Source organism: Agrilus planipennis, unplaced genomic scaffold (assembly GCF_000699045.2).
Source record: "Agrilus planipennis isolate EAB-ADULT unplaced genomic scaffold, Apla_2.0 scaffold81, whole genome shotgun sequence".
NCBI classification, from domain to species: Eukaryota; Metazoa; Arthropoda; class Insecta; order Coleoptera; family Buprestidae; genus Agrilus; species Agrilus planipennis.
The window spans coordinates 851,336-877,526 of NW_020438902.1; the positions used below are offsets into that span (position 1 = coordinate 851,336).

Below are 26,191 nucleotides of genomic sequence, written 5' to 3' on the forward strand. Positions count from 1 at the left end.
CGCAATAGTTATATAGTTAGAAAAGAATGACAGTGAGATAACCAATAGTGCGTTCTGATCTGTTCTGGTTTTCTTAAAGGTTGTAAGAAAGTGAATAGAGGACTTGTAGAGGACTTTCACTGAGGATTCTTGTTTAGTGTTTTTCGATGGAACACCAGGAAAGTAGATGAAGGAGATGACTAGGGTAATAGACGTAAAAATGTTTGTATAAGTGAACAGGATGTAGGAAAGGGTCACTTTCTGTGTTTAGGGAAAAGTGTGAAGTTTCGCATAACACCAATTGAGAGAGAGTACACAATAGGATAGGTTCGATAGGATTTGTAAAAAATTTAAAAAGAATAGACGAGTTTGAAAGCAAAAGTACACAAAAGAAAAGTGAAATCTAAAACTACGAAAAGAGCGCTATTGAGAAGGGTAGATAAAAGAAACAAAAGACGTAAGTTATTGGAAATGAAAATAGACATCTTTAGTAAGTATGAAAAAGGGTAGAAAAAAAGTAAAAGTAACATGGCGAGGATTCCAGAAATATACATAATAGAATTAGATCCAGAAGAAAAGACAAACAAATTGGGAAAACAGAAATGCATATATACGAGACTGACAGGGGCGAGTGTGGCAATAAACGCCACACTATGTTCGGTGAACGGTTTACCTTACGTGAACGTGTTATGTACTATATCATCATCATCATCATAGGGTCGTCAGTCCTAAGACTGGTTAGTCACGTATCTCCACTCTTTCCTATCCTGAGCTAATCTTCGCATTTCCTTAAAACTAGAACAACCCACATCCTTAACTATTTGTGAACAGTAATCTAACCTGGGTCTACCTCTACTCCTCCTAACTCCTGTTTCTGCCTCTAATATGACTGACCTTCATGCCTGAGAAGGTGCCCTACCAACCTATCTCGCTTATTTTTTATTGACTTCCATAGAGTCCTCTGTTCTCCTATTCTTTCTAATACCTCCTCATTTCTAACCTTTTCTGCCGCGCTCCAAACATACACCTTTAACAACCTTTTTCGAATTTCTAAATAGTGCATAATGCATTAACTATAAAAATTCTAATACAATACTTCCTTTTTAGTATAACGATAATAAATGTACTCGTAAGTGCAAAGTCACTTTGAAGAGCATATATTTAACTGAGCGTGGGATTGTTTTTCTGCTTTTCATTAAATTTAGGAGAAAAAAATGTAAACTACTTGGTCGTGTTTTGTTTTTCTATGTTTTAAGCTTTTTATGCTGCGTCACGTTTCATATGGGGGAACGTCAGGCTGTAAACAATCGTTTGCCAAAACGCTTCAACGCTAACTAACTATAAATGACTCCAAGCAATTTCGTAAATTAAGCCCGACAAGATCAAATGTTGCACGATTTTGGAACAAATCGCTCATGAAAAAGCGAGAGCACGACTAAAATTCGTTAATGTAAAAATTAATTGTTTATGACTTTGATTTAGATCAAACAACGCTACGCATGGATGATACTAATCTTGATTATGAGCCGAAAAAGAGAAACTTTTTAATTGAATTGTCATTCTATAAAACTAATCAATGTAATTTATTAGATGCATATATCTGCTTCCCTTTCGTAATTTTAATTGAACGTCAATTGGATAATTTGAAATCAAGCCCGAAATAGAAACAAAAAAATTGTGTGGTTTTATGAAACCACGATGCAAGTTAAACTTTTCGGATTGTAGGCATATAACTGTAAATTTTCGGAAAATTATTCGATTTAGGGTATTAAAATTAAAATCACGTTCTTAATCTTATTTTAATGATTGAAAAATGGGAATGATAATGGGAAATCAATAGTAGATAAAATATCCAACTATAAATTTTAATTTCAATCTGCGTATGAGGGTACGGAATACATAATGAATACAATAATTTAGATGATAGACGCATGTTAAAAACTGAGAACAATATTTATTTAATTCATTTAATCATTTTGAACTTCAGTTATTCCATCAATAATTTCATCTTCGCTTTAAGTTTCACAGTCTATAAATGTAATTGTCTTGCACTTGCACGAATAAGTGAGAATATAAATGTCACAGGGTTAGCTCATGCGAGCCATGGGCACCGCCATATTGGCCTTGGCTGTTCTGCCGAACGCTTTTCAGTTTTACCCCTACTCCGCGGCCGGCTATAGTGCGACATGCGATAGATGGACGAAAAAATTTGAGGCGATGTAATAAAAGTTTCACATTAAAATGAGAAGCGCGGATAAATGCGGGATATTTGAAATAAGTCAAACATTTCTCTTTGCATATTGAATATTCGCAAATGTACAGGCGATAATTCTAATTCTACCTCTTTGATTAAAAATAAGTCTGTTCTTTTAGTTTCTTACTAACGCGATAAGTAGATTACATAATTAACATTTTATGAACAATGATTACTGACTAAACAACTCTTCAATAAGAAAAAATTAACTATAAGCGCAATATGTATATGTACATGCAATGAAGATTTAGAGACCAAATTTTTGATGGTTTGGAATGGAGCCACGACGCGGGTTCTTCGTGTTTGGGTTGAGTATCGGTAGAGTAGTGTCAGACCGGCTTTCGGCTTTTTTTAGAAGTTCTGGGGGTGCTAATTAGCATGGAAGTGTGAGAGGAAGTTTCGGACAGTAATTGTCTTAACCATAGAACGCCAATGTATGTAAAATTTACGTGTATCATTTTTTAAATATGTAACGGCACATCTCCAATAGATTTCTGTAACATGTGCTTCTAGCAGTGCTCTCCATACACCAGTAACCTACTACTGCTACTTCTCGGCAGTTGCACAGTTGTGGTCTCATCCTTATTATGAATACACTATACCCCTACACGTATATTTTACGTATGGTTAACATTTCCGTTAACTGACTTCAATACAATACATTAACTATACTAAAAATATTCTGTACTGTTTGTGGAGACCAAATAAAAAGTACTTATCGCTGCGTTTCATGAAACAAAACTACTATTTTGTTTGTTACTTACTTAATTTAATAATTCNCTTAACAGCGCGTTTTAGAAAATACCACAAATGGCGCGGTAAACGCCATCTGTAGTACGATGCTACATTTTAGGATTACGTATGCTCCAACAAGGTCCATTTCAATATTTGGATATCTACTTGCTGAAACGAATCCCGGCGTAGCTCACCTCAACGTGATAGGCACGTTACCATAATCGAATAAAATAATTCGAAGTGATCTGTATTCTACTACAACTCCTTTTTGTTTTGAGCATGCATATTTGATAGTCAGCTGTACCAATCAGAATCACTATTAAATACAAATAAATACTCTAACTACATCTCTATGGACGGACTACCAAGCACAAAAACCTTATCCGACGACTAGCGCAATATTCCTGTTAGTTTACTGCTCTTTTGTTAAAACTGCCATTATGTTTCTAAAGCTATTTTTATTAAAACTGTATGCCTAGTTATATTTTGTCCCTGAAAATAAATATTATTCTTCTCCATATTATTGCAATGAGAGATTAGTCAAAACGATGATATGATTAAGGAGGGGAAAGCGAATGTTCATATATATATATTCTTTTAATGAATTCCATTATATTTGAATGAATGGAATTAACGATATTTTTACATTAAAACTTTTTAACTATCCTCTTTCTAAGTATACATTTTCATGTAGGTACAATGTTTACGGTCGAATAAGATTGTAGATGAAAACGTTGAGCATTGAGTTAGAGATGCTTTTTCTCTGGGGGCATTATCGTTAGCCGAACGAGACGAAACCGTTTAAAGAAGTAATAGGTGTTCGCGGCAAAAATCATACGTTGTTTCCGGTTCTAACGTGCCGTTTTGCGAGGATTCCCGGCGGTATCGTCAATGATTCGCGCGGAATCGGACTGCTATCGAAAAAGAGAAGGGTTTCTTTTGAAAACGATTCCATAAGAAGTCGCCCCCCTGGGGAACGAACATACACTCCGATCTTTACCATTTCCGTAACGTTACCGCCCGTCGCGCCCTAGGAAAAGTCGGTTAGTAGCCATCCGTCTGGTTCGTATATCCAGCAAATTTTCCCTCAAGTTAAAAGTTCTTTTTTATTCCCTCGGCCAATTTCTCTTATGGCCCTTTTAACTTTGACTCTCGTCGGCCTACGTACGTATAACGAGCACACATACAACACTGTTACACCGCCCTATTTTTCTTCTTTTAACTACAGACAAAAGCAGTGACCACTCGTCTGGAAAATCGGTCCTTTTTACTCCGATATGGAGCGACGACAGAGCGCAATCCGTTTGGATCAATGCCTTTTCGTAACAGGTGCCCTTGCTGTGCGTAAAGGAACTAATCGAGAGTAATTTTACGAACGAAAATAAACGTCGTGCGTGTAACCTACCACGTTGGAAAGACTTTTTTCGGAAGGAACAAGAAACCGAAAAAGATAAAAATTTACATATACATCATCATCATCATAAGGTGGTCAGTCCTAAGATTGGTTGGACATGTACCTCCACCATTTCCTATCCTGAGGTATTCTTCGCTTTTCCTTGAGACAGGAACAACCTACATCCTTAACTATTTGCGAACAGTAATCTAATCTAGGTCAACCTTCCTTGCGGTTTCTGCCTCTAATATGTCTCTGACTAGACCTTCCTGCCTGAGAAGGTGTCCTACCAACCTATCTCACCTATTCCTTATTGACTTCCATAGAGTCCTCTGTTCTAATATTTTTTCTAACATCACTTTATTTCTAACTTTCTCTATCCACAGTTCCCTCATTATTCGCCTGTAACACCATATTTCGAACGCTTCTAATCTTTTCTTTCGGTCGCGTCCACCGTCCATGCTTCGCACCCGTACAGCACCGTACTCCAAACATACACATTAACAATCTTTTTCGAATTTCTAAATTAACTGTTCACGAGCATAACGATATCTTTTTATTGAATCCTATCCTCTGTTTTATATCTCTACTACTCTTTCCGTCCTAACCTATCCTGCTTCTTGAATACCTACAATCAGTCACTTCTTCTAATTTTTCGTCTCCTATCTTTATATTCGCTCTTTCACTACTTTTTTTTCCCTTACATACTAGTATTTTTGTTTTACTTTTATTTATTTTCATACAATACTAAAAATGCTGTCTCATATCTCGCAGATCTAAGCATACTAATCTTTAGCCCCTGTATATCTATCCCTACAGTTGTTACTGTCCTTAATGATGTTGATCGCGTCTTCGATATATAGATTAAAAAGTTGCGCTGACAATGTGCATCCCTGTATGACTCGCTTCCTAATTTTACTTCTCTACGTTGCAGCTCCAGCTCTATAACTAGCTGTTGCTCTTTATACAAACTAAGAATCATACTTCAATATCTGTAACTCATCCCGACATTTTTAATTATATTTAACATCTTGTCCCATTTAACATTGTCAAAGCCTTTTCTAAATCTACAAATCCTATGTAAGCACACTTTCCTTTTTTTATCGTTTTTTCTATTGTTACCCGTAAATCTAGAATGGCCTTCCGCGTTCCTCTATTTGTAACTAACTGTAAGATTTACTGTGATGAAGCAAACCGTTTTCTATAACTGAATAAATTCAGTATCTTCCCGTTTTTAAGGTATTAATTGTGATGGGAGATATTTCACGAACTGTGATTTATTCACTGACATTAGAAAATCACAGGTCATCTTTACTGATACTGATGTTCGCACAAAAATTTGACGTGATCACGATTTAATTTTTTGCATGATATACACATGGGGGCTTTCACTTCACAATCGTTTATAATTAAGTTCTACCTATGCTCTACCATTAAGCCGATTTTCGTATAGCTCCATTAGAATTTACATGCGACCCAAGCAACCTCGTGCTTTAACTGCTGCAAAATCCTGTACAGTCAACTTTTCCGTAACGCCATTACAAATACATGCAACGCAAGCGATTTCGCGCCATCTGTGCGTTTCCGTTGCCACTTTTGCGAGTACAAGAAGAACATTTGCAAAAGAAAACATTGATCACGTCACAATTTAAGATCACTGATATAAAAAAATCTCAATAGTGAATCACACTAGGTATTAGTGTGAAAGTAAAGTTAGAGTTAATATACAAATTGAATATAATTGAAAAAGAGGTAACTACAAAATAGGAAACAACGCAGGGTCAAGTCTCTTTTATCAAAAAGAAATCACGTCTATGCTTGAGAAAGGTCAATTTATAAAAATGAGAAGTTATCAAAAGTGTATATTTGGAACACAGCTCCATGCGGGTTCAAATCGTGGACGGTAGGAGGCGCGGAGAAGGAAAGGTTACTAACTTTTGAGTGGTAGTACTATTGGAGACTGGTGAAAATACCGTGAATAGAAAAAGTTATAACTGAGGAGGTATTAGCAAATGTTTCGGAAGACTTTCAAAAATGAAAAGGAGAGATGTACATACCTAATGCAAGCAAAAACAGGAATAATAAGCGTAGAGGAAGATCAATTTCGCTTCTTCGACTAACTCCGATTTTGACTTTTCTCTACCTACGAAAAGTGCGTGTCTTACATTCATCAACATCAATTCAATAATATAATTTTCCCAAACTTTCAACTGAATAAATAGTAAATATCTGCATTTGTATAATGATTTCAAGTTTTAAATAATTGTTTATCATTTTTATTTCTTTTATTTCAGCATTTTGACTGCCGAAACCATATACGAGTTATACAACCAATGGGAGATGGTAGTCGGCTTTACCTATGTGGAACCAATGCACATAATCCCAAAGATTGGGTAGTACATGTAAGTTTTCTTTTGAAATATCCGTACTTTAGTTTATTCATTAAATTAGATATATAGGCGTACGTAATAACCAAAAGGAATACTTCTAATAGTCATGCTTATCATGGTTACATTCATAACATAAATTCCGTTTGTATTTATTCGTCAGTAATTTTACACTGTCATCGCTACTTTTTAATCTATATATCGAAGACGCGATCAACATCATTAATGATAGTACAACTGTAGGGATAGGATATACAGGGACAAAATATTCGTATGCTTAGATTTGCAGATGATATAGCAGTATTAGCATCTAGCAAGGAGGATTTAGAGATAGGTTTAAATAAAGTAGAAGCGGTATCTACAAAAGAGTATTGTATGAAAATAAATAAAAGTAAAACAAAAATACTGGTATGCAAGGGAATAAAACGTAGATGAAGAACGAATATAAATATAGGAGACGAAAAATTAAAAGAAATGGCTGATTTTAGGTATTTAGGAAGCCAGATAAATCAGGACGGAAGGAGTAGTAGGGATATAAAGCAAAGGATAGTGCAGGGTTGAGTCGTCTTCAGTAAAAAGAAGTCACTTCTATGCTCACGAACGGTTAATTTAGAAATTCAAAAAAAAATTGTTAAAGGTGTATGTTTGGAACGCGACGCTGTACAGGTGCGAGTCATGGACGGTAGGCGCTGCGGGAAAGAAAAAGTTAGAAGCATTCTAAATGTGGTAAATAAGGAGGGATGCGAATGATGAGGATACCGTGGATGGAGAAGGTGAGAAATGAAAAGGTAACGGAAAGAACAGGAGAACAGAGGATTCTACGGAAGTCAATAAGAAATAGGCGAGATAAGTATGAAAGTCTAGTCAGAGACTAGATTAGAGGCAGGAGTTAAGAGGAATAAATGTAGAAGTAGATTAGATTACTGTTCGCAAATATTTAAGGATTTGGGGAAATGCGAAGATAGGAAAGAGTGGAGGTGCGTGTCCAACCAGTCTTAGGACTGACGACCTTATGATGATGGGTTTTACTTTACTGTTTTTCTAGACACTATACAGCTGTACACATTAGTTTGTTTAACAAGAAATTTACAATTAGTGACTACGCTACTGGTTATTGCTGAGTACCTAATTACCGCTAATCATAAAGCAGAAACAATAATAAAAGCAATAAATGTAACAATAATAATATCGTGATGATAATGCTAGGTAAAATAACGACAAAAATATTTCTAGGGAAACTGTAGTGGAAGGTGTAGTCACTAAGTGTTTTGAATATTCATTCTAAATTTTCCACGCTACGCCACGAAACAAGGGAGCAACATGCTCAATGTCATACCTTGTATTCATCGGCAAAGCCCTAAAATATGACTGACAATCACAACTGTCAAAGATGGCTAACAACAGCTGATAGCTATTAACTTTTCCCCGCCTACAACAAGGAACAACGCCCGTCCAGTAACAAATTTATGTCGGGAAAATTCACTACCGACGGGACTATATAGTAAAGGATGAAGATGAACCTTCATATGAAAATGCATGGGATTTTTCGCTAAAACAAAGTCTGCCTGTCTATTTCTGCCCCAGTCGGCTACGAGTTATGGCTTTTAAATCTCCCTACAGGTCGTTGTCAGTAGTTAGAGAATCCTTAACTAGCAACTAAGTAAACCGATGCGAATGTAACGATATTAATTTGAACTTTGCTGAACACAAACTTTCCGACCTTCGACAGACAAGCTGATGAGCTTGCGGAAGGAAATTAACTTTTGTACAGTTTGTCTTCTGTCTATGTATGAACATTTGTAGATACGTATATGTGTGTTCACCGGAAGGAAATACGTGTGTATGCACACGCGTAGACATAGGTACATGCATATACGTACGTACCGAGCATATGGTCCTCATCTTCCACGATCAGTTAAAATGATCGTATGTGCAGATCTGAACACACAAAGTTAAGTTTATACTGTATGTAAACCATCAAACTAAAGTCGTTATGTTGGGGTATTCTACGCCGATTATTAAATTAAATCCTCGGTAATACTAACTGGCGAAGGATTTCAATACATTCAAATTAATAAATCAAAGTGAACTGGTGAAGTATACGAAGAAACCTTAAACATGTATTTTTTTTGTTTTTTGAAGTAATTGCATCAATTCCCCATTTCACACCACCAGGGGTTGACTTTTGAAAAATCCTTTGTTGGTGCACCTCTAACTCACCATAACAAACGTATTCTCCAAATTTTATGTTTTGTACCTTCAGTTGTTTAGGTCGTACGTTGTTTGGCAATGAGTCACAGAACTGTTTTATACATACGAAGGATTCAAAAAGGCTTTTACAACTTTGAAAAGTCACATGAAATTCAGGGAATCTACAGAGCTGATTGTAGTGTCAATTTGAAAGGAACCACATTATGTTTTGACTCGCATAGTTCGCTAGTATCAAATTGCATCGGAATGAAAGATGGCTACCTTCAGTGGATCCGAACGCGCTGGCTGTGTGTTTTGGTTTAAAGTCGGTGACAATAATTTTCCGTATCAAGTACGCTAAAGATTCTCCTAGTCGGCCTACAACTTATGAGTGGCATAAATATTTCATAGAAACATGGTGGTCGATAGGACATAAGAAATCATCAGATTGTCCAAGCACATCTGACGAAGTCGTTGAGCAAGTGAGATAAGGTTTTGTCAGCACTCCTGGCCTGTTTCTAGTAAGTATTTTCCGAAAATGAAGAGTTTTTATTTTTTATGTGTTCATTATATCTTACTTGAAAATTTCTTCCTGTTTGGCCTATGTATTTTTAGGACTTTGGACTTATATCCTCCCGAATTTTTACAAACAAATCTTTGGCCTTCCTCTGGGCTCACCAATTAGTCCACTTCTAGCAGATATTTATATGAATAGACTGGAAACAGAATTTTTAAAAACAGATCAAGCTAAAAAACATATCATTTTTTGGTTTCGGTTCGTCGACGATATACTAGTCGACTTCAACGGTACACAAAGCAACTCGAAAAATTTCATAACCTACCTAATACTATTAGCACCACCGTTTACTGTAGAATCCGAAAAACAAAATAAAATTTGTTTTTTAGAATTGGAAATTACATGAGATGTCAACAAATTTACTTACAACATATATAGCAAGCCTACTCAAACGGATACCATCATCCCTTAAAATTCCTTTAATCCAATTTCTCATAAATTAGCAGACTACCATTCAATGATACATAAAGCTTTCAGCATCACCCTGTCCTCAAAAAAATATTTAAAAAGAGAACTATACATTATAAAACATATTTCCGCGAATAATTCAGTACCCATAAAAATTATAGATAAGTTAATCCATAAAAAACTGATGTCAATAAACGAAAAGGACTTTATCCGAAAATTCATCCACATACACAACACTACGTTTCTTTCCCATACACAGGCTCAATTTTACATTAAATATCAAACATATTTTCTAAATTTAACCTAAAAACAGCCTTTTCTAACCATATGAAACCCTATGACATTGTTAGCTACTAATAGTAGTCAATATACAATATTAATTTGAAATCAATTTTCGATTTTTTATCCACTACAAACTTTCCTCAGATTAATGAGGAAAAAATCTTTGATACTGTTGTTACACCCCCGCCGCGAATCGAACCTGGGACCTTTGGTTTTATGCAGCAATACTCTGACCACTAAGCTACGAGATATGACAACAGCAACCACGACAAACCGACCTACAAGGGTAACGATCCGTCGATTTTTATTAACGTAATTATATATATACTAAATATATGAAACCCTATGGCATTTTTAGCTACTAATAGTGGTTAATATACAATATTAATTTGAAATCAGATTAACTAATTTCTAACCAGAAAAATATCAGTTAATTATTCTTTAATGGTAAACAAAAACATTTTGAAAAAATCTGGAGTATATATAGTAGATTTGAGTATAGCCAATGCCCCAGAAACTACATAGGCCAAACAGGAAGAAATTTACAAATAAGATGAAATGAACTCATAAAAAATAAAAACACTTCAAATTTCGGAAAACACCTACTAGAAACAGGTCACACACTTCAGAACCGTGCTCCCAAAATGTTGTACATTTGTAACAAAAGATGGAAACTGAACTTAGAATCTTTAAAAATAAACCGTGTTAATAAAAACAAAAGTTTGATAACTTCGATAATGACCAAATTGATTTAAACAGTTCACCATTCACGGTTTCCTTATTCGTGGGTGAAAAAATTGCAAGCCAGTTCCTGTATTCGCGGCTAAAACTTTCATGATTCGCGACTGCAATCTGTAAACAGTAAAGGATTCGGTGTTATTTTTCAACGTATAAGCATCTTTTGAGTACGGTTGGCTCGTGCCGAGGCGACTTTTATAAAACTTTCATGATTCGCGACTGCAATCTGTAAACAGTAAAGGATTCGGTGTTATTTTTCAACGTATCAGCATCTTTTGAGTACGGTTGGCTCGTGCCGAGGCGACTTTTATAAAAGATGTAACCAAGTGGACTAATTTCAAAATTCAAAACAAGAAAAAATCACTAAATTTTTTAAAGACTTGCCCAAAGCTGATTATAACGATTAATTTTAAATGCGAATTTTATTTTGATACCTATTGGTGGTTGTATTATGGAATCTTAGAACGTATTTTCTGTATTCGCGGCATATTTATGGAACGTGTACCCCGCGAATAAAGAGCTTTTACTGTATTTTAAACAAAGGGGTACAATCCAGAATCCCTTTAAGTAACCTCATATTTATTTCTGGGAACCCCATACAACACGTACACTGTACACAAAACGGTTCCTATACTTGCATTCACCCCCAATTCGTTTTTTCTGCATAGCAGTTGTATTTGTTAAAATTTATGTATCTGATTCTTGAAAATGTCCTAATAAAGACGAAACTAGTCGAACAAACAATAAACAGCGTTTTATTTTTAATGTTAAAGTGAAGTATAGAAAAGTTACAAAAATTAAGTCATTTGTATTAGATGTTTGTTAGACTTCGCAGCTTCCCGTTTGTGTATTAGAGAGAATTATAAAACTTTTAGTTGTTTGAAAAAGCGCCTTTATGTAGTACATGTAGCGGCAAAGCTTTTAGCTTTCGACGTTTCCATATTCGCGAAATCATAAAAATGCACGAGCAAAGAATGCTAAAAGGTCCTCTGGCATAGACGACGGAATATCTTGAACTTTATAAGACAAAACGACCCCAGAAATTACTAAATTGCTTCGAACAACTGTGTCATCTGGATATTAAATTGTGTACCTCACTGTCTTTGTTCCTTCTCTCTTATTGATAAAATCATATCAGGGAAAAATGCAGGATAAGTTTCAATTTTCCTATGATTCCTATCTACAAAGCTTTTAGAAAGTTTTTAGAAATTTATAATGCATACCTATTGTCTTCTACAAAATCAAGATTTGTAATAGAGTAGAGTGAAATACAAATTCTTAAAAGTTTTGTGCTACAAAGTCGTGACGAGTTCTTTCTTTCGAAACAATAAAAATTTCATTAGCTTCTTAGAAAAATGTAAAAAATTGAACGTTACCTTAAATGAACCCTTTTTGTTATATTGAGTAATATTTTGTTGTCACGAGTTATAACCTATGGTTGTTCGGAAAGTCATTTCGTTTTCTTTTGTGGAAATGAAAGACAGTTTTCGTATAATAAACAAATACTTTATTAAATTATATATTGACCGTTCTGGTCCAACACCTTTTGCCATCTTTCTGGTAGTAGCATAATTCCACGCTCATAAAATTTTTGGTCTTTGCTGGCAAAAAACTGATCGAGGAGGTTTTTGACCTCCTCATTTGAGGTGAAGGTTTTACCGTCTAAAAAATTTTGGAGTGACCGGAACAAATAATAATCCGATGGTGCCAGGTCTGGAGAATATGGTGGGTGTAGCATTGTATCCCATTCAAGCTGTAAAAGCTTTTGGCGAGTGACCAAACTTGTGTGAGGTCTCGCGTTGTCTTGGTGAAACACTACACCTTTCCTGTTGATTAGTTCTGACCTTTTCTGTTGAAGTGCATCATTCAGTTTGTCCAGCTGATGACAGTAGACTTCCGAATTAATCGTTGTGTTATCCGGTAAAAGCTAAAAAAAAACGATTCCTTTAAAATCCCACCAAACAGACAGCATCACCTTTTTTTGGTGAATATCGGCTTTGGAAATGGTTTGAGCCGGTTCATCTTTTTTGCTCCATGACCTCTTGCGTTTGACGTTGTTGTATACAACCCATTTTTCGTCCCCAGTGATGATGCGCTTCAAAAACGGATCATTTTCGTGACGTTTGAGAAGCGAATCGCAGACGTCAATGCGGCGACACAGATTTCTCTCTGTGAGAACATGGGGAACCCATACATCGAGCTTCGAGGATAATCCCAGGCCTTTCAAGTGGTCATAAACTGTTGAATTTGATAAATTTAACCTCAATCCGATCTCACGTGTTGTTATTCGCCGGTTCACATCAACTAATGCCTTTATCGCGTCTTTATCAGCTTCAACCGGCCTTCCCGAACGTGGTGCATCTTCGACATCAAAATTGCCGGATCGAAATTTAGCGAACCAGTTCTGGCACTGGCGTACTGTCAACACACCTTCTCCATACACATCAGTCAATTTCTTTCTGGCTTGAACAGCATTTTTACCCTTTCTGTAGTAAAACAGTAAGATATGTCGAAAATGCTGCTTATCGCTCTCCATATTTAAAAGGGCACCAACCAAAAACTACTGCGTAGAATTAATTGGAATTTTTCACACACAAGCCTTGCTATATGAGCTCTCAAAGCATATAAAAATTATACGGCTTAAATGTGAAGTTGGGTGCAAAAGAATACAATTAAATCCTCCGTCGGGAAAAAACGAAATGACTTTCCGAACAACCCAATATTTGTGTATTTTGACAGTTTTACAGAATTACAGTCAACATTAAATCAAAGGTTTCCAAAAACTAACTAAACATTGAGTACGCTACAAGTGTAAATAAATACATGGGATCTTCATTATTAGGTCGTTAGTCCTAATACTAGTTGGACACGCACCTTCACTCTTCCCTATCTTGAACTAATCTTCGCATTTCCCTAAAACTAGAACATCCCGCATCATTTTGCGAACTATAATCTACGATTGCCTCTACTCGTCCCGTTTATGCCTCTAATATGTCTCTGACTAGACCTTCATTCCTGAGGAGCAACCTATCTCTCCTATTTCTTATTGACTTCCATAGAGTCCTCTGTTCTCCTATTATTTCTAATATGTGTTCATTTCTAACCTTATCTATCCACGGTATCCTGATCGTTCGCCTATAACACCACATTTCGAAAGCTTGTAACCTTTTCTTTTCCGCCGCGACCACCGTCTATGTTTCGCGCTCCAAACATACACCTTTAACAAACTTTTTCGAATTTCTGAATTAACCATTCGCGAGCATAGAAATGACGTTTTTTTATTGAAGGTCACTCGCCCTACGCTATCCTTTATATACCTACTACTCCTTCCATCCGGACTTATCTGACTTCCTAGATACCTAACATCAGACATTTCTCCAAATTATCCGTACCTTTTCCACCCTTGCATTCCAGTATTTAGTTTTACTTTTATTTATTTTCATACAATACTGTTTTGTCAATACCGCTTCCATTTTATTAAAACTATCTCTAACTCCCCCTTGCTAGATGCTAATACTGCTATATCATCTTCAAATCTAAGCATACTAATATTTTGCCCCTATATATCTATCCCTACAATTGTACTGTCTATAATGATGTTGATTGCGTCTGCGATGTATAAATTAAAAAGTAGCGGTGACAGTGTACATCCCTGTCTGACACCCTTCCTAATATTTACTTCTTTACATTGCAGCCCCAGCTCTATAACTGCTTGTTGCTCTTTATACAAACTAAGAAGCACTCTTCTGTATCTGTAACTCACCCTGCATTTTTAAGTATATTTAACATCTTGTCCCAAAATACATAGTATAGATAATTATAAAAATACGTAGATGCGTTTGTGGCAAACTATTTCAATCTGGTAGGTACTCTGTGGAACGTCGGGCTTAGGCAATGTATATATGTTTTCTTTTTTAAGTAGCTTATAAATTTTTAATACGTAAAACTAATACTGGTATTTCAAATTGAAGTAAACTTAAAAATTAATTTTTAGTTTTAATTTTTTTTGCATATACCTACCAACTTTATTAATATTCTTTTCACTTCATTTCCATTATGTGACATTGCGAATTCAATTAAAAGTTTAAGGCGAATTAAATTAACATGAGCAAAAGCACACTGCCACCTATTCACCTCTTTGTCGCAGTTAAATGGCGCTTGAAAGTCTGCTTACGTCCTACAACGAAAATCTGAGGCAGTAATTTATAATTAGGTAAATTAGAAGAACAATGCCCTGTAACAAGTTGTTAATCTGCTCCAAGGTATATATTTCATTTGTTCCATGAAGCCAAGTAAATTTGTAGAAACAATGACACTTTTATGAAGCTTATAAATTGCACTGCTGCAAGGATTCAGCTCGCTAACCTAACCTCATACAAATCCTGTAGCCTTTTACAAAAATGTACCAGTTATTATAAAGTTTCAAAATAAAAACTAAGCAGGTACAGTGGTAATTCTCCTTCACACTGTCGTCTCATATTTTAAAATAATGCTGAAGACAGAAGAACTTTCACTAAAAGTTTTAATCAAAAAATCGGTTGTCTGTAAAGTCGGTTTACTGACGATAGTTGAACGTGACAACGTCATAAGAAAATACTGATGGAATGGTTTCATTTTTCAAAAGAAAATTTTAATTTTATTTGTTTGATAGATATTTTGTATGGATATAGAGAAGGAGGTAAATGGAAATGTATTATTGTATAGCAGCTGTCCACGCGGACGCATCGCTCACTCAAGTAGGAGAGAGACAGATGTCGAACGCTGCCGAACGCGGAGGCCGATTGTGCCTCTTTGTCGCTCGTTCCGCGCTCTCGCTTCCACTTCAAGCCTTAAATGGAACGCCTCAGAGCGAGGTAACGACGCATGAGTCATGTTTTTTCCGTGCGTGCAGCCGGCTCCACCGAATTATAAAACGTTGTCACGTCAAAAACGCCTGACGACTGTTAAAATTATAGCATCATTTTCGATGTCCTTAAATATTTATAGTTACTGCGAGAAAGCCATTGAGTCTACTTGTTCAACTGACTGACATATTTATTGTACCTGCCCGTGTGTTGTCTTGCCTTTACGTTGCACAAGGCCAGTTAGACTCATGCCGTCCTACGCTGCCGACCAGAATAGGTCTCGTACAGCGCATGACGTCATTTCGAGTACAGACACAACGCGAGATTACTGAAAGAAAATAACTTTCATACTATTCTGTTCTGTACGAACGACGGTAAATGACGTAGACGGTCGTTATGCCTTTATTACAATTATAATTAATAATAAACTTTTGAACGCAGTTTCAGAACTAGACGGAAGTAAAAATTCATCCTATAATTTTAAATGATTTGTTTTTTTAATTATGTTATAAGTTATAATCCAATGAGTAGAGAAAACCTTGCTGAAGGTAGAGTAAGGATGCATCCAAAAGTAGTTGGGTTGTTTTAAAACAGTAGCATAGTATTAAGATACAGCACAAAATAATAGCCTTTAGCTCACTTCCATGTCATCATCATAAGGTCGTCAGTCCTAAGACTAGTTAGACACACACCTCTGCTCTTTCCTATCCTGAACTAATCTTCGCATTTCCCTAAAACTAGAACAATCTACATCCCTAATTATTTGCGAACAGTAATCTAATCTAGGTGTACCTCTACCCCTCCTAACTCCCGTTTCTGTTTCTATTATCTCCCTGACTGAACCTTCTTGTCTGAGTTGTCCTTCCAACCTATCTCGCCTATTTCTTATTAACATCCATAGTCCTCTGTTCTCCTATTCTTTCTAATATCTCTTCTTTTCTAATCATTTCCATTCACGGTATCCTCATCACTCGTCGGTAACACCACATTTCCAATGCTTTTAACCTTTTCTTTTCCGTCCATGTTTCGCGCCCACCGTCCATCTTTCGCATCCGTATAGCGCCCCGCTCCAAACATACACCTTTAACAACCTTCTTTGAATTTCTAAATTAACCATTCGCGAGCATAAAAGTGACTTATATACTTACGCTATTAGATAGTGTACAATTTAGCACGAAGATGTATTTTTAATCATTCTATAAGGTACTTAAGGATATTTGTATTTCATTTTGTTGTTTCAGAGTAATTTAACTCATCTAGGCCGGAACACGTTTGTTCCTGGTATAGGAATGGGCATTGCCAAGTGTCCCTACGATCCGACCGACAATTCGACCGCCGTTTGGGTCGAAAAAGGAAACCCGGGCGATTTACCAGGACTTTATTCAGGAACAAATGCCGAATTCACTAAAGCTGACACTGTTATTTTCCGAACCGATTTGCACAATCTCACCACCGGGAAAAGAGAGTATAGCTTCAAGAGGACCCTTAAGTATGACTCCATATGGCTCGACAGTAAGTTAAACTATGTTTCGATACCTAATTTTTTGTTTTTTTAAGTGTGTTCTTCCTTAACACTCGTTGATGTTTAATACTAAATTGTCATAATGCTTTTCCAGAGAGTAACAAAAACTACATTAGCGTTGAAATGATCATAGAGTTAAGCACGAGTATGAACAAATTTGACGGTAACAAGTTTGGGCAATAGGGAAGGGAGATTACGTTTATAGGCAGGCAGACAGCCCAATAGGAACAGAGTGGAGGTACAGAGAGTGAAACTACCTAATTTCTTTTAATTAAGTCATCGATATGGTGCTCAGGAATTTTCAGAAATGTAGACCTACATGTACATAATTAAATTCCCGAATGATAGGCACATGCTTTAAAACAAATGGGTTGAAGGTTATGGATAAGTGATTCTCATTATTTACTTTCAAAGAGAAGATCAATTGGCAATCTTGGATAAGATCTTTACCTCTAGGTAATTTGAAACACAAGTAATATTTTTTATTGAGAATGCATTTATTCTTTGACCTAAACAATGGAGAGTGAGGAAAAATTGTTAATCGGATATCTGATCTGCCCTTAATTTGCTCATATCTCAAGTGACATTCTTTTGCAATAATTTTTGTTTTCTTCACCTTTGTCCGTCACCCCTTTTATTCTAATTCACATCTTCGCCCTACAGAAATTCAATTAAGTGTATAGAAATTATCATTTCTATAAATTTCTTATTACTTACTAAATCGAGGACGTATTCAAAAAAAAAGGGCTCATGATTTGTCCGCCTGCTTGAAAGTCAACCCCTCGGCCTATTTTATCTGAACGTATTACCGTAAAATTTATTCATATCCTGCTTGGCGTTGACATTGAAATCTCGTGTCCAACTCCGACTAGAATGATTCAAAAGGAAACACTTTTATTGTGCTTAAAACTCCCAGTTTTTAAATTATTATTATAATAAAATTAATGATAAATATGAATCTCAAAATTACCAATTTTGGATCGCGATATCGAACTTATTAGTTCTCATCAGAACATTAAATTAGTTTGCTTTTGGTGCTTAGAAGCTTAGATTTAGTTTTAGAAGCAGTTACCATCATAAGGATCCCCTCAAGCATATGAAAGACTTTACATTTCAGCAATAGATGCCACTAGATGCTGATATATTGTCAATAACTTCATTTTATTCAATTTACGTTTACGGAGGAACTTTATTTGGCCAATAATGTTTCAAAACTACTTATGGTATAACGATGACAAATAATAAATTCGAAGATTCAATCAATCTCTAACCTACAACTACGTTATTTATCACATTACGTATTTAAAAGCTTCCTATTTTTGTACAAAAGATTTTTTTTGAACCAGCCAAAAGGTCGTTGTTTTTTATTTGACTAATCTTAATTAGAGTAGCCAATACTCTGATGGCATATTTATGAGTGAAAAGATTTTATGACTTCAGGAATATTTCTTTGAAAATAAACGAAAAAACTAGCTGGTAACAGATAATTTCGATGACGTCCTAACACTACGAACTGAGCTTTCGAAACTATTTCCGTCAACTAAAAACCATAAAACTCCATTATCGCTCGAAGTGCTCAAACTTTTATCCTCTACTATCAATTGTAATTTCCTTTCCGACAGTAAAGAAAATGTTTTCTGAAAGAGATGAAGCTGGCGTACATACTTAACATACATTAAAAATTATAAAAATAAATCAGCATTGTCTCTCTTCACGAATTCAAAAATATTGACCTAATAAAACAATAATAAAGTAAGTATAAAATCGACTATCTTTAATGGCTTATGTGAACAATAAGAAAAAAGGTAGAAGGAAATCGGCCAAGATTTTCAGGTATTTGTTCTTTTATTTACTCTACAAATATAGGTACGTATATTTTTGTTTAAAAGTACAGGTGTTGATAAAAAATTTTGTTTAATTTTATAACTATACAATAAGGGACTGTTATTTGTGGAGTCCAGTAACTTTCATTTGGGACTTGGGCTTCTTGGATACGCCGGCGACGAGCTTCCGCGTCAAAGCAATCGCTTTAGCTGGATTTAGTTCCTTCGGACAACAATTTGTACAATTTAAAATACTATGGCATCTGAAGACCGAATGTGCGTCTTTTAACTTTTTCAATCTTTCTTTAGCAAAATCGTCCCTGCTATCGATAATCCACCTGTAGGATTGCATGATCGCGGCTGGTCCCAAAAACTTGTCCGAATTCCACCAATAACTCGGGCATGATGTCGAACAACATGCACACAATATGCACTCGTAAAGACCATCCAGTTTGTCTCGATCCTTTATGCTCTGTAAGAATTGCTCTTTCCCGAGGGTGACTGGTTTTTTTTGTTTAAGCCATGGTTCTATACTATTGTATTGCCTACAAAAATAAGTAAAACAATTAGCTTTTCCTTATTTAATAAAATTCAAACCCAAATAATGTTGTGAGAAATCAACCAAATGCAATGCATCATTAAATTCTTCACTACAACCTGCACATTCGGATTTCCTATTAAATAAATGAAACTGGAAAATTGTTAAATACACCAGTAATGCTGTCCCTCCGGACTACGCCGGAAGGTAGGGCGGAAGGCCCTTTTCAGCTTGCTTTCAGGAATCGTGAGAATAGGTGGGTCGAGGTTCAGGTGAGAAAGATGAGACGGGCGAAATGAAGACAGAAGAAAATGAAAGATTATCTGTAGAATATTACTGCCTCAGCATTTGCCTAAGTGATCCAAGGAAACCACAGAAAAACTTGGACCAAGGCAGACGGACCCGGAATCGAACCGGCGTCCTCCCGAATGCTAAGCAATGACCTAAACCTCTAGGCCATGCCGCTCGGTGCTAAGGTCAGGAGCATAGTTGTAAATAGTTGCAAATTAACAGGGAAGAGAAGTTGTGATTTGTATTGTATTCTAAATTCTGTTCACTACGCGCCACTGAACTGCAAACTTGTCAGAATAATGACGCTGTACCGCTTTGGTCCCGCAATATTATTGGCTCTTCCACTTATTGCAGTGCTAAACGTTTTCGGCTGTGTACCTATCAATCTGACCACCATTTGCTCTCCTTACACACCGGGCGATGTACTAAAGCAATAATATCCCATGGGTAGTTTAATCTTTGGATTCTCTTCTGTCTCCATTTTCCTGAAGCATTCCACCCTACTGTTTTGCAGTGTGTAGGTTGAAAGAACTGGCCGTCCACCAGCATTAGTAGGTGATGGGAACGAAACACACAAGTTGCTTTTTTAATCTGGTAGTCAAAATTATTGGTTAGCATTTGGGGGAACATTTACTTTGATTCCAAGTACTCCTCCCAAACATTTTTATAATTTGTTTGGATCTATGTAGTCAAATACCGTCCGTCTCGTCTTTCTCTCTCTAATCTCCACCATACCCACGATTCCTAAAATGAATATGAAGAGGGCCTTCCGGCCTTCCAAGACACACAACTCACCCACGAATGTTAGCTGATGGGTGACACTTTTTGAATTTTTGTAGGGTTAATTCAATGTATTAGCGAATTAATTTTTTGAATTAATTTTACCCACTTCAGATAATCACATTGCTGGTGCATTGCATCTACTAAATGACATAGAAGAGAGATTGTTAAAGGAAATAAGGAAAGATAGGACACGTGAAAATGGCTTAATATTCACGTCTATAATAAATTAGTAAATCTAACCTCAAAATAGCAACTTTCTAAATAATCTCCAAGAAAATATTTAGAGCAAAGCATTATTGTCTTTGTTGGAATTTCTAACCTGTAAAAGTTGTTCATATCTACGACTAAATCCTTGATGACATACATATGAGGTAAGGGGTATATTTTACAAGGCTTTGAAATATCACGATCTATGCCTTTAATGCATGCCAAGCCATTCACGCCGTCCATGTTCATGGAACATGATCCACAAATACCTTCTCGACACGATCTCCTAAATGTCAGCGTTGGATCCTGTTCATTCTTAATTTTTATCAGTGCGTCTAGTACCATAGGTGAGCAATCATTTAGGTCGATTGTGTAATCTTGCATAAAGGGTTCCTTCTCCGGATATTCGGGATTCCATCTGTAGATATTAAACACTTTGTACATAGGAGTTTTTGAATCTGATGCATAAAATTTTGTATCGACATATATTAAGTATTTTAAGTGTTTCAGCAACTTCAGCTTTCTAGACACTACAGTTAATGAAGACATTATTTTTAATAAGATTAAATTAAATTAAAACAATTGTCAAAAGAGTACAAGTCAAAACACATATGTAAATGTATAAAACGTTTTTTTTTTTATTTGACAAGTAATTTTATAAAAATAAATGTCACAACTTTTATCTATGTTTTCCTACCGTACGGCTCTCTTCTGTACTATTATGAGGCATTATTTTTCAAATACATTTTATTTTTAACATCTGAATAAGGTCATTGAATATTCATTCTCGGAAAATTTTAAATTGAGGCTAATTTTCGTTTTGAATATATTAAAAGCATCTCCGCATAACATTACTATAAAGTACCTATAGAAATCATTTTGTATAAAGCAATAAAACTACCACCAAGTGGCCCTTGTCCACGCCTAGCTGGAATTGCTTAATATGGCACCATTCAAACGAAAAACGTTTTGTATTCTGTTAACCACTTCAACTTGGTTTATAGTTTAAAAGCTTTTACAGCGGTGTTTTCAAACATTGCAATGCAAAAATTTAACAAAACGAATAAATTGGATATTTTTACGTAGATGTAACAATATATAAAATACTTAAGTACAGATTCAACTGATAAATCAGACAACTGATAATTAGCAGTATGAGTCATTTGTACTAGGTCAGTAGTTCCAGTGTAGTCCGGAAGAACTGCCCGCCACCAGAATTAGTGGCTGGTGGGAATGAAACACCCAAAAGTTTTTTTTTTTTGGTATCTGGGATTATCGATATACGGAGTTATTCAGAAGGGAAGAAAGGAGGATGTAAACCGGGAAGCAGACTTACTCGAGACTGCCTAATCACACAGACTATTTAATATTTTTATTTCTTGATTTCATAGAAAACAACCCCCTAAGTAATACACGCAAAATATCATCAAATGGCTTCGTTCAAGTAGTAAAATAAAGTGTTGCTGCGTACTTCATTTGCAGCGGGTGCAAACTGATTTCCAGCCGCGAGTAGATTTGTGTCAACCTATATTAAAAAATAAATGTAAAATATTTGTAAATTTGTTATTGTTAATAGGTCAGGGTCTGAACAAAGGGACTAGCCCTCGTATATCTATTGTACCTAATTATTGTCTTCATTCTATCCTTCATGCTTCCCCTGTTTATAATCGGTGTAAAATAAAAACCAAAAAGAGTTGAGTTATTTATTTTTGAAAAGACAGCCGCCAACGTTTCGCTCTAAGTTGTCAGGCTTTCTTGAAGGTAGTTAACAAAGACGTACTTAAAGCAAATGGAATTTCTTTTTTGGAAAAGTACATATTAATTAACAAACAAAGCTAACTCAACAAATGTATAGATAAAAGTACTAAATATAACAACCAACATTTACAACTAGGACTAAACAGTTGTACAATTAATGTAATAAATAAATAGAATACCACGCGGATCGCCACAGCGATAGATTTAAAATACCTTAGCCTACAAAAGACATAAGTCAAAGAATAAACTGATTTTTTCATTTAATTAATATAAATATGCTTTTGTGAATCGTAAAGGTATTAAATGCACCTTACGCTATAATTCATTCGGAATTTTAATTTCGACCCCGATGAACGTGTGGTTGGAAGGTAACAGGGTCCGTAAATATGAAGTTAGGTTGAAAATTGTGTTTCGGAAGTGAAATATGTTCAGCACTTGCCGTTCGCGCCTCCGTGGGATCCCGCGCGACGACCAATTGAGTTGCATTTGCATTTCATTTCACGAACAGTTGGCTGGCATCTTACGGACCAGGTGTTGTCGTTCATAAATCCGACGGTTGGCCAAAAGTTTCTTAATTTTTGGCTAACCGTCCCATGCCTCCGGGCTGTTTTAATAAGGCAGCTCGTCGCTCATTTACATAGCAGCGCGTCTGCTACTGTCTAGAATTCGTTACGTTAGGAAACCCCAGTCAGTGCAACATAAACTTTATTCCGTTACATTTCTCTTGGATCATTTCGAATCCAGTCGAAATCTGCTATCATACACTTGCAAAAGTTTCGAGACAACATCTTTTGACTTTATAAAAGGAGGGTATCGATAATCGTTTAAAAAAGCTTCAAAATACTTCATTCCCACTAGCTGATACTGGTGAGTGTGCTGTTTCACTAACCAACAATGTGATGCAAATTGGTAGAGCGTATGTCCCGTTTCAGTCTCCTTAAAGAATTGAGTGAAGAGTGCTAGTGGTTAGGAATCTGCAAAATTCGCTTTATTTCCATCAGCGAACATTGATGGGCATGGCGTCCTACCGTCCAGTACTGTGATGGATTAATAAGGTCGAAGACTCTTTAGGAATCGTGAGAATGGGTCGATGATGGTAATTGGTGATAGAAAGGAGAGATAGACATGATAAGGACGCTAAAGGATTGAAATAAAAAAGTCTTTAGAATATTACTCTTCCCCAGGACTTGCCTAAACGGATTCAAGAAAAATTGGGACCAGGACAAAAGTACTCGGAATTGAACCGATATCGTTAGGCTAAACAATGATCTTGATCACCAAACAAAAAAGACATTTGTGTTTTCTATTGAATGTTGGTCCTTCCAATCCACACTCTAGGGAGAAGCCACAGGGTAGAGCGGAAGAGCCTTTTTAATCTTCAGAAAGGGTAGACGACAACTGGGAAGGGAAAAATACAAAGTCCTTTTCAAAAAACTAACAGCTTCCAGTTTGAAATCTTAAAAAAGCTGAAAATGGGCGCATTCAATTGAACGTGGCTGATTTGAATAGAATCAAGTTTACTATAAACATTATATTTCTCGATTATAGCTGATCATTTCAGATGGTCTGTATTGGTTATTTTCGTTTATTAATAAAACTGTTTCGAATAAATAATAATGTTACATTTCACGTCATTAATTACATTGTTCAATTGTTTTATCTTAATTATTTCCCTCTATTCCACTAATTTATTTCGTACACGTCCAGCAATAAATCAGTTATTGTTCCCGCCGTAAATATATTTTGTGTCGGACGCATTCGCCATTTTTTTATAAAATATAATTTTGATCAGTGACTAATTGAATAATAATAATAATAATAATAGATAATTTATTAACGTTTTTTATAGTCATATTAAATTTATTTCCTATGAACATTCAATTTAATATATTTGAATGTATTAATTTTATGTTTTTATGGTTCAGTATACGTTCCTCAAAATAAATGATATTCGCAGACCTCGTGTATTAGGCACATTAAAAAACACATAGAATTCTACGTTTTACGGAAAAGTGATCTTTGCTGTTTCTTTTGATTCTAAGTATTGTTAGTATTATGATTTGTATCACCAATTGTGATTAATGGGTAAATCAGGAGAAAACAAACATCTGTAAAATTTTGTAATATATTTATAATGTAAAACTGTCAAAGCAAAATAATTACAAATAGTTGAAATTTCTTGCTAAAGATTATTTTCGGATAAGCTTTCTCTTATAGTGTAAAACAGGGATGCACACTGTCACCACTACTTTTTAATCTATACACGAAGACGCGATCAACATCATTAAAGACAGTACAACTGTAGGGATAAATATACATGGGCAAAACATTGGTATGCTTAAGATTTGCAGATGATATAACAGTATTAGCATCTAGCAAGGAGGAGTTAGAGATAGCTTTAAATAAAATGGAAGCGGTATTGACAAAGTAGTACTGGATGAAAATAAATAAAAGTAAAACAAAAATACTGGTATGCAAGGGAAGGAAAAGTAGAGAAAGTGCGAATATAAAGGTAAGATACGAAAAATTAGTAGAAGTGGCCGATTTTAGGTATCTAGGAAGTCAGATAAGTCAGGACGGAAGGAGTAGTAGGGATATGCAGCAGATAATAGCACTGGGTCGTGTCACCTTTAATAAAAAGAAGTCACTTCTATTCTCGCGAACGGTTAATTTAGAAATTCGAAAAAGACTGTTAAAGGTGTATGTTTGGAGCATGGCGATGTACGGGTGCGAAACATGGACAGTGGGCGCGGCGGAAAAAAAAGGTTAGAAACGTTTGAAATTGTGGTGTTACAAGCGACTGATGAGGATACCGTGGATAGAGAAGGTTAGAAATGAAGAGATATTAGAAAGAGTAAGAGAACAGAGGACTCTAAGTCAAAAAGAAATAGGCGAGTTAGGTTAGTAGGACACTTTCTCAGGCATGAAGAGACATATTAGAGGCAAAAACGGAAGTTAGAAGGGGTAGAGGTAGACCTAGATTAGATTACTGTTCGCATATATTTAAGGATATGAGTTGTTCTAGCTTTAAGGAAGTGCGAAGATTAGCGCAGGATAGGAACGAGTGGAGGTGCGTGTCCAACCAGTCTTAGGGCCTTATGATGATGATTTCTCTTATACTTGGAAATAACTAGATGGTAACAGTAATGCAGGGCGACTTTTAGACAAAAGAGTTCCAGTCGTCTTCAGTCATTTTACTATCCAAAATGCTAAAGGAATGATTTATTCAAATAAAACAGTGGTCGTGATTACGTATTCAGAAGCATCTCCGGACTCATAAGATTCTCTTAAGATCAAATTCAAAGTCAATGTAAGTAGTATGCCATAGTGATAATGTAACGAATTGAAATTAATTAAACTAACGGCATGGAACAAGAAGTCTCATGTATTCAAAACCCAAGCGAGCCAAGATTGCGTGTTATTAGATACAACGTATCGAAATGGCAATGCAAATACATATGTTGAAAAGAATTTATTGCTTT

General features: G+C 35.7%; 2 protein-coding genes across 2 annotated transcripts in view; one reads left to right on the forward strand and one right to left on the reverse strand.

The window, feature by feature from the left end:
• Positions 1–26,191, forward strand: part of LOC108737228 (semaphorin-2A-like) — a 542,905-nt gene that overhangs the window by 493,114 nt on the left and 23,600 nt on the right. Inside the window, exons 5-6 of the mRNA XM_025973300.1 lie at positions 6,656–6,763; positions 17,029–17,299. Of these exons, the coding sequence (XP_025829085.1) occupies positions 6,656–6,763; positions 17,029–17,299 (379 nt within the window). The remainder of the gene's footprint in view (positions 1–6,655; positions 6,764–17,028; positions 17,300–26,191) is intronic.
• LOC108737215 (succinate dehydrogenase [ubiquinone] iron-sulfur subunit-like) lies at positions 19,162–21,576 on the reverse strand. The gene is made up of 2 exons (XM_018469938.2): positions 21,064–21,576; positions 19,162–19,677 (listed from the first exon to the last, which is right to left on the reverse strand). Exons 1-2 carry the CDS (start codon positions 21,498–21,500, stop codon positions 19,254–19,256), a joined length of 861 nt encoding a protein of 286 aa, XP_018325440.1. The 5' UTR covers positions 21,501–21,576; the 3' UTR covers positions 19,162–19,253.